Source organism: Diabrotica virgifera, chromosome 9 (genome assembly GCF_917563875.1).
Source record: "Diabrotica virgifera virgifera chromosome 9, PGI_DIABVI_V3a".
NCBI lineage: Eukaryota > Metazoa > Arthropoda > Insecta > Coleoptera > Chrysomelidae > Diabrotica > Diabrotica virgifera.
Window position 1 is genome coordinate 103,885,901 of NC_065451.1, and position 13,014 is coordinate 103,898,914.

At 32.5% G+C, this 13,014-nt stretch overlaps 1 protein-coding gene across 1 annotated transcript; it reads left to right on the forward strand.

Moving 5' to 3' along the window:
- Nucleotides 1-12,022: 12,022 nt before the first annotated feature.
- LOC126891195 (uncharacterized) lies at nucleotides 12,023-12,709 on the forward strand. The gene has a single exon (XM_050660378.1). It carries the CDS (start codon nucleotides 12,023-12,025, stop codon nucleotides 12,707-12,709), a length of 687 nt encoding a protein of 228 aa, XP_050516335.1.
- The last annotated feature ends 305 nt before the right edge of the window (nucleotides 12,710-13,014 follow it).

Genomic DNA, 13,014 nt, shown 5'->3' on the forward strand with positions numbered 1-13,014 from the left:
CAAACTAGAAAAAAATCAGGCCCGGATTTAAAAAACAAGTTCGTTTTGGTCTTAGAAAAAATTTCACCCTGTATACGCTTTTTGAAAACTCTAATATGAATTTTACAAATTAGACAAATAGGCAATTAAAATGGCATATTTATTTTTTCCCCACACGATTACTTAATTTTTTATTAAAAAATCAAATTTAACTATGAATAATTAAAAGTTTGGTAAAGTAAACCATAGATTTAAAAAAATTAACTTCTATTACAAAAATTAATTTTTTTTGAACAAATGTTTAATTTATGTTACCACCAAATCAACTGATTTATTCAAACTATAAAAAAGTCAGGCCCGGATTTTAAAAATTAGTTCGTTTTGGTCTTAGAAAAAATTTCACCCTGTATACGCTTTTTGAAAACTCTAATATGAATTTTACAAATTAGACAAATATGCAATTAAAATGGCATATTTATTTTTTCCCCACACGATTACTTAATTTTTTATTAAAAAATCAAATTTAACTATGCTTAAAAAGTTTGGCAAAGTTTTTGCATAGATTTAAAAAAATTAACTTTTTTTTACAAAAATTAATTTACAAAAACAACGTTTTTCTTAAAATTAAAAGTTTTACCATTTTTTTTTTCTATAACACGTCTAGATCTTAAACTCCCCATAACACTTCGTTTGGACGCTATAGTTTAACATAGACATGATCAAATAGATCAATTTTAAAATTTTTCACTTAATTTTTGCGATTTAACTTTACAATTCACGAATCTGCACCTTTTGTTTTTTTAAATTCATAACTTTTACGAGAAGAAGACTGAAAGTCTACAACAATTTTCATAGTCTTCACAATGGTAAGAGATTTAATGTAAAAATTTCAGAAAAAAATATTAAAATGGAACAGAGTTGTAGCGAGTTAAACCTTTTCATTTCTTTTTTTATTTTTAGGTGGTTAAAATTCCGATTTTGACAAATTTGATTTTTTAATAAAAAATTAATTAATCGTGTGGGGAAAAAATAAATATGCCATTTTAATTTTCTATTTGTCTAATTTATAAAATTCATATTAGAGTTTTCAAAAAGCGTATACAGAGTGAAATTTTTTCCAAGACCAAAACGAACTAATTTTTTAAATCCGGGCCTGATTTTTTTCTAGTTTGAATAAATCAGTTGATTAAGTGGTAACATAAATTAAATATTTGTTCAATAAAAATTAATTTTTGTAATAAAAGTTAATTGTTTTAAATCTATGGTTCACTTTAGTAAACTTTTAATTCATAGTCAAATTTGATTTTTTTATAAAAAATTAAGTAATCGTGTGCGGAAAAAAATAAATATGCCATTTTAATTGCCTACTTGTCTAATTTGTAAAATTCATATTTTCAAGTTTTCAAAACGCGTATACAGGGTGAAATTTTTTCTAAGACCCAAATGAACTAATTTTTTAAAGCCGGACCTGATTTTTTCTAGTTTGAATAAATCATTTGATTAGGTGGTAATATTGTAACGATTGACCAAAATAAGAGACACATCGATCTGACCGTTCAAAAATTATGACGAATACAAATTTCTGTCAAAATGCGAAACTCGCCCTGTATATTATTAAACAATGGGAGCAGACACTTTTTAATAGTCATTTGTTATTCCCCATAGGAGCCTTTATACGAGGTAGGAGTATGTACTGTGGTTAGTTTAGTGTAATTTAAAAAGTGTTCAATAGATGTGTTCAATTAAAGTGTCAAAGGTGTATTATTCCGATTCTTTTGGCAAATTCGGGAATTTAGGTACACTGGATTGGTGTTTGGAGCATGAATTTGTCTGGCGCCCATTTAACATCAGAATCGTAAAATTGGGAATCCATCCCATCTCCACTGTATAAAAGCTAGCCCGCAACACCTGTGCTCTCACCTCCAACGAATTGTGTGTTGCGTTATGAGGTGGTGGCAATGGGCAAGAGTTGACTTATGTCACTTCTGTAAGGTAATTCACCCCGTACCATAATTTTTTAATCACCTTTTCAATAACTATGCGCTTGTATTTTCTGGTTTAAAAGAACGTTTAAGGTATTAAATTCCTGTTGTTTGCACAACATTTTATTTCCCAGGTGACTAGGATTTTCTTTAAAAACTTTTAAAACGCATATTTCTGAGAGAGGGACTGAACCACCTTCTTTCATCTTAAAAGAATCCTTCATCCCCATATCACTTGATAGTTGTTTCAGAGAAAAAAATCTCATAACACGTTTCAGGTATTGGTGAATGGATTTCCTTTCTTCTTTGCTTGTCTAAGATGTTACATATTGATATGGTTACGTAAATATGTAATTCAACGTTCTATAACAGAATGAACGTGATCTCCCCGTTCTGAGTGTGACCACTAATTAAAAATTTATGGGTGATGGACCTAATATTTTCCAGAACAGAAACTGCATTAATGTATAAAGCAAATACGAAGCGGTTCTTATTTTGTCATAAACAGTTGTCAGCATAAAATACATCTATCTACATTTTCAGTATTTTTTGTATTCACAGACTGCAAATAAGCCCAAACGCACGAACCCACTTCATTTGCGCCTCTGTGAGCAAGACCTTCGTGCCACATACAGCACATTGCTTCCGTTAAGCTCGTACAATGTTAAATTATATACACTTAGTTTTGATACATAGTGGGCATGGCAATGCTGCCTGCATATCATAAACAGCGACAATTTTATCTGGAGAATGTTTATCCATGCACTTATATTTTCTTACCAGTTTTCTTCGATACGGTTGTTGTACTGTTCCTGAAGTTTTTGTTCTTCTACATCGTAGGCAATAATAAAACCCTTGTAAAAATTACACTTATCTTTTTTGGAATAAAAAAAATGAATTACAACTCTTCCTTGAATAGATTGGAGTACATTAAATAGTTTACGCTAGTTCCCGAATTATCTGCAGCGCTGCTCATAATTTCTGTGTAGGTCGGCAATAGTTTTTCCTCCTTCAATGTATTCTTTCTGTTATTGAGATCGGCATTAGTGGCTCTCCATTCGAGGAGTAAATCGAATACGATTACGCACTTCTTGTTTTCACTCCTCAGGAACACTGTATGTTTTTCGTGTCTGCCTCGATTATCTGCCTGTATTATTCCATTTACTGCATTATTTTGTTTGTTTAAAATGGTAATAATTACTTGAGAATTAATGCAAAGAGTTGCCATAACGAAGGATTTGCAAACACTAAATTTTTCTCCTGAGTATGTGAAAAAATGCGTTATTAAGTCAACGGATTTTTTTCACCTAATTTGAATACCGGTATCTTGGTTTTATGCTTGTAGTACAAGGTGCAATATACTGTTATATTCCTAATTGCTATAAGAAATAAAAGTTTATAATTATAAATTAAAGTCAAATTAAAATAAAGGTTTTCATTTTTCTCGACCACGGGGATGTAAATTTGAAACACCCTGTATAAAACAAATTATGTCTAGGTAGCTTTTAAGAGAGTGATTCGGAAAGTGTTTACGAACCGCGGGAACAATACGACTCAAATAAACAATTAGAGTGATGTGTACAAAGAAAGTGTTCGCGGAAGGATTGGTCATTAACCACCGCTAACTAATACTTTAGTGAATAAGATAACAGGTCATTAAATTTGTAAATGTTGTATTAATGTAGAAAGTAAAATTGAAATGGGGAATATTATTTTTCTTGAAATCCATTAAGATATTTAGAAAAAGGAAAGTTGTGTTGATAAATACGGATAATTGAAAGTTGGATTGGTTGATTTTTGAATGCTGGAAGGGGTAATTTGGAAGCAGGAGAATGGATGAGAAATGTGAAGGCAGAATGTTTTTGGCGATCGAAAGGCGAAGGCCGGTTTTCGAGAAGAGTGTACAAAAAAAGTGAAACGCCGGTATAGTTAGTTTGTTTTTTTTTTAATTAAAAAAGTAAGATATCGTGGAACGAGTGTTAGGCCGAGTCGAGATAGTATATAACTCCTTGAGTCTAGAGTATCCCGGTTTTGTTGAAGTGTTTGAAAAGTGAGATATTTACATTTGAGGACATAGAATGTTAGATCTCTTTAGGTACAAATTTGACATAATTGATTTAATTTATCGATATTTACATTTGATATATTTATTGACAATTTATTAAATTTGGGTGAGAAAAATTCGTTTTGGTAACATACTATTCAAATTTCATATTTGGCGGGGATAGTACTTCTTGAAAACAAATGTCTGTGACAAGAAGCCAAAGCAAAGACAACAAAAAATAAAAAGAACATTCAGATCAAGAGGAGAATTTAGACCAAGAAGATATTTTAGACACAACAATCATGGAAACAGGAAAAAAAGAATTATCAGAATTAGAAAAGATATTACAAGTAATGCAACTCCAGTCGCAAAAAATGGATAAAAATCAGGAAGAAACATCAACAAAAATGGATGAAACAAAAAGAATAATGCAAGAAAATCAGAAGGAAACAAAACAAGCCATAGAAGAGAACAACAAGAAAATGGAGGAACGCATAGAAAAGTATGAAATGCAAATTAAAGATCACATGCAAGAACAAGAAATGAGAATGAAGGATCACATGAAAGAACAAGAAATGAAAATTCAAAGTAAAATGGAGGAGTTAACAAATTGCCAGAAAAAGGAAATAGAAAATTTGGAAAGCAAGTTGGAAAACGCTATTCAAGCAGACATAGAAGAAGTGGAAAGAAAGATCAAAGAAAACGAAAGAAAAATTGCGGAAATCAGTACTCAACAAAATGTCGGAGAAAGAAGAGAAATGGTTATACATAGCACAGATGACGTGAAAATACGGTTTGGCGGGGATGTAGGAGGAGTACACCCAGTGCCGTTCATAAATAGCCTGAAAAAGAAAGTACAACATATCAGAAATTTCGAAACAGCGAAAGAAACAATCCGAAACCATCTGAAGTATGAGGCAGGTCTATGGTTTGATTGCAAAGAAGAAGAATTTGACAGTTGGCAACAATTTGAACAAAAATTTTTGAATTATTTCTGGGGAAAAGTCCAACAATTGGAAATTAACAAGGAATTGCAAAATGGGAAATACAATGAGAGGATGGGTATCTCAGAAAGGACATATGCATTACAAATTTACTATAATGCAAAACAGCAATATAATGCAATATTTACAATATAATTATTCATCAGAACAATTAGTCGAACTAATTGCAAGACATTTCGAAGAAACGCTGGAAGACCATATCACATTGCAAAACTACAAAGACATAGATAGTTTATGCCAATTCCTACAAATAAGAGAATCACGTCTAAGAGAAAGAAAATCAAGAAGGTCGCGAGAAGATTACAGGCCCCGAGAAACACAGGATTACAGAGATAGAAATCAAAATAGGAGGGACTATAGAAGACGAGATTTTAATCCCAGATGGGAAAACGAAAATAGAGACAAAGGAAGAGGAAATTATGAACAAAGAAATAGGCAATGGAATGAAGACAGAAATCGAGAATACCAGAATAGAAACACCACACGCTCAAATCAAGAAAACAAAAGTAATGGTAGACAAAATAAACAGGGATATCGAGAAAACCGAAACAGATCCGACAGACCAAGAGATAATAGAAGAGAGGTAAATAATACCCAGACAGAAGGATATGACGAAGAGAGACATTATGACGAAAATATAAACAACGAGGAGCAATCGGCGTTTTTTCACGAAGGCGCTCACTAAAAACAAAAAACCAAACAGGAATCTTTTGCCAACCCAAGGATTTTATTAAATTGGCAGGAAACAACGAAAAGAAAAATGGAGTTAATTTAAAATGTGTGGAGGGATTTATCAACGAGAAACCAATTAAAATTATGATAGACAAAAATTATGAAAATTAAAATTATGAATAACACTGGTCAATAGAAAACTAATAGAAGAAGTTAACTTAACAAATTTAATTTACAAAATACCTAGGATAAATTTAGTGGGCACAAACAAACGGACATTGGCAACTATAAATGAAGGCATACGAGTAAAGGTACGATTAGGTAAAAATAAGTATGCACTACAATGTGTAATTATGCCAAACATGTCACATGACATGATAGTAGGAGTTGACGAATTGGCAGAAAAACATGTAATGATAGATTTTAAAAATAATACGATGAAACTATCAGAAGAAAAAGAAGAAGAACAGGACAAGGAACATGAGAAACGAAATACGGACGAATCAGGTAAAGAACAAACAGTGGAAATGAATTTGGCAATGAAGCAAGGACAAAGAAGAAAAAGAAAAAAGGTCAGAAAAAGATAAAGGAAGTTAAAACCTGGGATTCCTCAAAAGAAGAGACGAGCTCAGGAGAAGAAGAAATAAAAGTATTAACAACAAAAGAAAATAAAACCTGGGATTCCTCAAAAGAAGAGATGAGCTCAGGAGAAGAAGAAATAAAGCTAACAAATGAAAGCGAAAAGGATATGATTGAAACAGTGGCATTTGAAGAGGAGGTATATGAAAACGAGGATGCAGAATGCACGGTAAACGTATGTGAAGAATCTGAGAAAAAAGACAGAAAATTGATATGGGAAAAAGGGAAAGACAACATAATAGCCGACGCTCTAACACGGGATGAGGACACTGAAAAAAAGGAAACAATTACTCTACAGGTGGGATTAATTAGAGTAATACAAGAAGAAGGGGTATAAGACATAGATTAAAGCAAGGTAATATACGGGGAGTTGGTTTTGCCTCGAGAAAATTTAATTAAAGATGCAGATAAATTTTATCGAATACAAAGGCGGGGATTTGTTATATTCCTAATTGATATAAGAAATAAAAGTTTATAATTATAAATTAAAGTCAAATTAAAATAAAGGTTTTCATTTTTCTCGACCACGGGGATGTAAATTTGGAACACCCTGTATAAAACAAATTATGTCTAGGTAGCTTTTAAGAGAGTGATTCGGAGAAGTGTTTACGAACCGCGGGAACAATACGACTCAAATAAACAATTAGAGTGATGTGTACAAAGAAAGTGTTCGCGGAAGGATTGGTCATTAACCACCGATAACTAATACTTTAGTGAATAAGATAACAGGTCATTAAATTTGTAAATGTTGTATTAATGTAGAAAGTAAAATTGAAATGGGGAATGTTATTTTTCTTGAAATCCATTAAGATATTTAGAAAAAGGAAAGTTGTGTTGATAAATACGGATAATTGAAAGTTGCTTGGGATTGGTTGATTTTTGAATGCTGGAAGGGGTAATTTGGAAGCAGGAGAATGGATGAGAAATGTGAAGGCAGAATGTTTTTGGCGATCGAAAGGCGAAGGCCGGTTTTCGAGAAGAATGTACAAAAAAAGTGAAACGCCGGTATAGTTAGTTTGTTTTTTTAAAAATTAAAAAATTAAGATATCGTGGAACGAGTGTTAGGCCGAGTCGAGATAGTATATAACTCCTTGAGTCTAGAGAATCCCGGTTTTGTTGAAGTGTTTGAAAAAGGTAGAACACGGAATCAGGAGACGGCAGGAACGAGGGCTGTACGAGGCGTAGTTTTCAGAAAGAAGCAGAGGCTTTACTGGGAAGCTGGTACGAGTCGTTTGATCGCAACCCAAGATAGGAGGAAACGTGTTTTGTGTGAAGACATTGTCCAATCATCAGTAAAGGTCAGTCTATTTTGTTATGACATGAATGTATGGTTTATGTATTAAATACCACGTTGAAAATTGGGGCACACAATCATTATTAAAAATTTTTCATCAAACCTAAATCAATTTATCACTGAAAAATCATAATAGTTCATTTTAAATAAAATAACTTTGGAGACAAAAAGAAATAAGATTCCCATGTTTGTAAATGTTATATTAAATAAAGATAGAAAGATAAGGTATAAGAAATATTAAGCATTGAATGCCATTTAGATAAAATAAACGATTTTGTAATTTCTAATTGAAATTCATATGTGTGTATTATTTTACTCTCTTTTATCTATCCCGATTAGGAATCCACTGAGAAATATTTTGAAGCCACGAAAGTAAGTAATTGATATTATAATTTAGCCCTGAGATTGACACTATATTGGTATTTGATCTGTTTGATTAATGAGATAATTATTAATTAATTAAAATAAATTACATCTGAGAACAGCATCAGATTTCAAAATTAAGATCACAACAATACATTCTGTTTTTGAAGATCAGCCATACTCCAGTAATTGTCGAAAATCTTCTGTCTTTGTTCATCTGCAAACTTAATTGAACATTTATAACGACATTTATCAGCATTGCACGGAGGTCGCATTGTTCTAGCCTTACCAGTGACTAATACTAGATCTTTGGTTCCATCGTCTTATTTCGTGATTGTTATCGAAGCATAACTTTGACCACTATTCGTTATCACCTTAGCCACATTTTTTTGCCACTGAGATATCTTTCGATTTTTTACATTTTGTGGTCAAGGTCAAGGTAACTGTCTCGTCTCTCTGACTATTTGAGGATTCTTGTTTTACAGAAGAATAAAACAAGGTAAAATGATCCTCTCTTTGCCTTTTGAAAGGTTCTTGTCTCACGGGAGAATGAAACCCTTCAAGCTTTTAAAATTCTGCAGCTGCTTTAAATTCGCTTTCCTCTTCTAAAGGACATGTAAATTCTCGTTTATACATGTACTTCAATATATGACTCATGATTAATTTTGACTACTGTCTTAAGCTACCGTTTTCTATAATAAAATGAATAATTGTTAATGAAATGAATATATTAGGTGTGAATCCAGGGTATCTCACCCTGTAATAAATAGCCAAGTAATAAATAGCAAAAATATAGTAGGCCAGAAATGTCTACATAGGGATTCCCGATTAAATAGAAGGGCATATTTTAACAAGAAAGAAAACTGCTGTTGGAGTGAAAGTAAAGAGAAAGATAAACTCCAACAGAAGTAGTCAAAAGAAAAATAGCTAGAGTAAGAAAATTGAAGGGGGCTTCTACTAGAGAAGCTGAGGTAAGAAAATACTACTTTTGCAGTAGTATTTGTATGGGGAATGAGATTTGAAAAGATGACTATGAAAGGAGATGGGAAAAATTGATATTAGAAGTATGAATAGACAGAGGCAAACTGAATGGAGTTAGGCTAGTGATATATGCAAGAGAACGACAACTTGACACTCAAGGATGGATACGGCCAATTTGCATGCCTGTCAAAGAACAGTAGATCAAAGTAGATAGTGATGACGACTAGAAAAGACAATATGAAGATAAGAATAGATGCTCAGAAAATATATATAATAAATATAATAATATAGTAAAAATAGAAGAATATAGGAGATAAATAAAATAGACTAAGTTAAGGGCGCCAGAAGATGGGATGGACCAATCTCCCAGGTATCTTACACTGCTGTCAAAACTATATTACATATATTAAATCATTAAATGTGAACATAAAGGAATAATAAGAATAATACAAGACAAGTAAATATTTATTAAAAATAACTACCTAGATTTGCACAATCTCAGAGTTAAAAATTGAATAGTATGTGACTATAACCTTGCAAGGTTATACTTTAACAGGATATACAATATAACAACAGTCCTGTTCTGCCCTGTTAAGCATAAGAGTCGTATCTGCACTTTTTGGTAATTTTTAAATTTTCTGGTATTTCACATCATATTAAAGTTTTATATCTATTTGTTAGATCAAAATATCGTAAAACATTCATTACTGGCCAATTAAACCATATTATTTGTTTGTCGTATGTGAAATTATGCTCACTTGGTTAAGCAAAATTGTCCAAACTGCATATTTTTAGGTATATATGTCGTATTTGCAGTTTAAATACGACAAATAAACCTAACACGGCGTACATGCGACATATTTACTTAACAATGAAGTAGATACGTCAAATTGATTTAACACCGGCTTTGGCGGGCAATCTAGTATTTTGACGCTTGACATAACCTAAAAAATCTATTTGTTTGCCATTTGTTGCTTCTGTTGGGACAGTGGGTATTGTTCTCTTAGAAATAAATAAACGTTATCCTTATAGTGTTAAAGTGATACCCAGACTTTAAAAGAAGGTGAAGGTGGAGGACTTTAAAAGAAGGTGAGTAAATTGTAAATTTATTGTTATTCCAAATAGCTAGTCCTTTCGTCGGCCTTATGCGAATACCTCGTAACTCCAAAATTGTAAATGTTACAGAAGAAGCTAAAAACTCTTTAAAGCTTTGGCAATTTATGGAGATACGGGGTTTCATTTCAAAAATATATGTTTTTTTAACTGTAATTACAATGTAAAACAAAAAATAATACCACAGTATGAACATTTTTTTGACGTAAATTAGTAGCTACCATACTTATGATCTATGTTGTCATAAAAAATAAAGAACATATTATTTAGGGACCAATTATTTAATGTCAGACACTTTATAACTAGAAAAACCATTTTGATTTAACACCGTTAAATTTAAACCATTTTGATCTATACCAACACTTATTTTCTTGGAAATTATTTTTTTACTCGTAGCCTTTTCGTTTGTTAAACTAGCCTTTTTTAGGGCAATGGCTGCTAATTCTAATAGCAGATCTATGCGAATATTGCAGCTAGCAAAGCAGAATAAAGAACTGCTCAGTAAATTAAAGGAATTTAAAGAAAAAAATGCTAAAACCCGCTTAACAAAAAATTGCGAAAAAAATTATCCAGATTTTGTGATTCCATCGTCGCCTAGTTCATCAACTTCAGAATCAGAAAATGAGGAACCTAGACGTCCTTCGATTATTATCCAACAAAACATAGTTATTTGTCCTGAAAACACTATAAATACAAATTCAAATAACAATAACCAGTATAATGTTATCGACTTGGTTACCGAAATTGTCGATAACATGATTGATGCTGCAATTTAGCAATCCGAAAATCGAAAAGCCAGTTTATATATAAAATCTGGACAGCTACGTAAACGAAGAAGATTTAGTATGTCTTTACAGAGTAGAAAAAAACAAAAATTAGAAGACAAGGAAAATAAGTTTTTACTGAAAGGTCCATGTGGAAGCAAGTGCAAAAAATGCTGTACTAAAAAAATTTCAGAAGCACAACGTGCAAATATACATTTAAGTTTTTGGCAATTAACGAATTTAGAGCAAAAAACTTTTGTGTTAAATATGACGGAAAAGAAAAATGCGAAAAGAAAAGTATCTTTAAATCCAAGACGGTCAATGAGTTTTACCTATAGGCTCAAAGATGATAACGGTAAAATACAGGAAGTATGTAAAATATTTTTCTTGGCCACCCTTGGATATTTGCCAAACAATGATCGAATTATCAGAAGTGCATTCTCTTCCACTACTACATCTCAGTTAAAGGCAAAAAAATCCCAAAGAGGTATTGCTAGTTCCTCGAAAAAGATAGATCGCTCTATAATCAGAGAGCATATAGAGTCGTTCAAGCCTACAATTTCATACTACCGGAGGGAGCACGCTCCAAATAGGAGATACCTTCCAAGTGATATCACCATAGTTATTATGTACAAGGACTTCAAGGAGAAACATCCAACAATTAATTTTTCCTATTATTTATATAGGGAAGTCGTCAGTAAAATGAACATTTCATTCGCTGCACTTGGACATGAAGAGTGCTTTTCTTGTGCAGCATTCAAAAACCATAAAAATAACACCAACCATGATCCCGAAAATATTGAAAATGATTGCGCCTAGTGTGATTCATGGAATAAACATATTGAAAAGGCAAACTCAGCTCGACACCAATATCAAATTGATGCAGAAGCGGATAATCCCAACACATTGGCATGTTCAGCAGATCTTCAGAAGGTAAGAAAATATTATAATGTTTAACATATTTTTTGGCTTATGGGCGGCTGGCGGCTACTTTAGAAGTTGCAGTAAATTCCAATTTACTGCAACTACCATCTCCGATGCTAGTTACAGGAAATTTGAATTTCTTCCTGACGCGACGTTTCGATAACATGTTTCTTAATATTAGTCGTGACAGCCCTAATCACATTATATTGTTTTCTTCTCCCAAAGTAATATTTTTTTAGGTCATTATGCTCCCGCGGTGCGAAATGTTTAAGGAGGTGATTTTCGTACCTCGTATTATAGCATTCAATGAAAGTATTATTCCAATAGGAAGAAAACACAAGCAATTCCCCACAGCAGTAGTTTGGCATGAAGCCATATCGGGACGATCCAAAGAAGACATTATTAGTGCCTTCTATGCTTTTTTTCTGGATAACAGAGACGTGGAAAATGTTATTTTGTGGTTGGACAACTGTGCAGCCCAAAATAAAAACTGGGCTTTCTTTAGTTTCTGTGTGTATCTGGTAAATTCTTCTGACGTCGCTTTAAAATCTTTATCTCTAAAATTTTTTGAACCGGGACATACATTTATGTTGGTAGACTCATTTCACCAACAGGTAGAAAAGTCCCTAAAGCAAATGAAAAAGGTGTTTGATTTCGAAGATTATAAAGATGCTGTTCAAAAAGCTAACTCGTCCAAAGTGAAATTAATTGAAATGAAAATTAACAATTTGTTCAACTGGGAAAACAAAAGTTCTCAGTATAAATTAAGCAGAATAAATCCTCGGCCATATTTAAACAATATGGTGCAGGTTGATTTTGAAAGAGGAAATCAGTCATTGTCGTACAAATGCACATTTAATGAACAAGAGGCTATAGTATTGAATTTTTTAGTAGCAAAGCACCAAAAGAATGGTTTGGAAAAGCCTAAAAGCAAGATCGACTATCTGTAGCGATTACGTTACTAATTAAATAAATTCAACTAGAATTCCATTCAAAGTCCCCTTAATAAACCCTTGTGCGACGCTTGCGATCAGCGTAGAACTACATTCCTCCGTCGACCGCGCAGGCTTGTCCACTGTCGAAGGGAAGTCGAATTTCCGACGAGGATCTATGATTTAGTCAGGTCGAAGCTCGCTCAACAGTAAACATGCAAACGTAAAATCTTCAGAGGGACGAATTTCTGTAACCAATGAATACCATCGAATAAATTACATACAATCAACTATTTCAAAAAAAAAACAGAGTTTTCAATAAA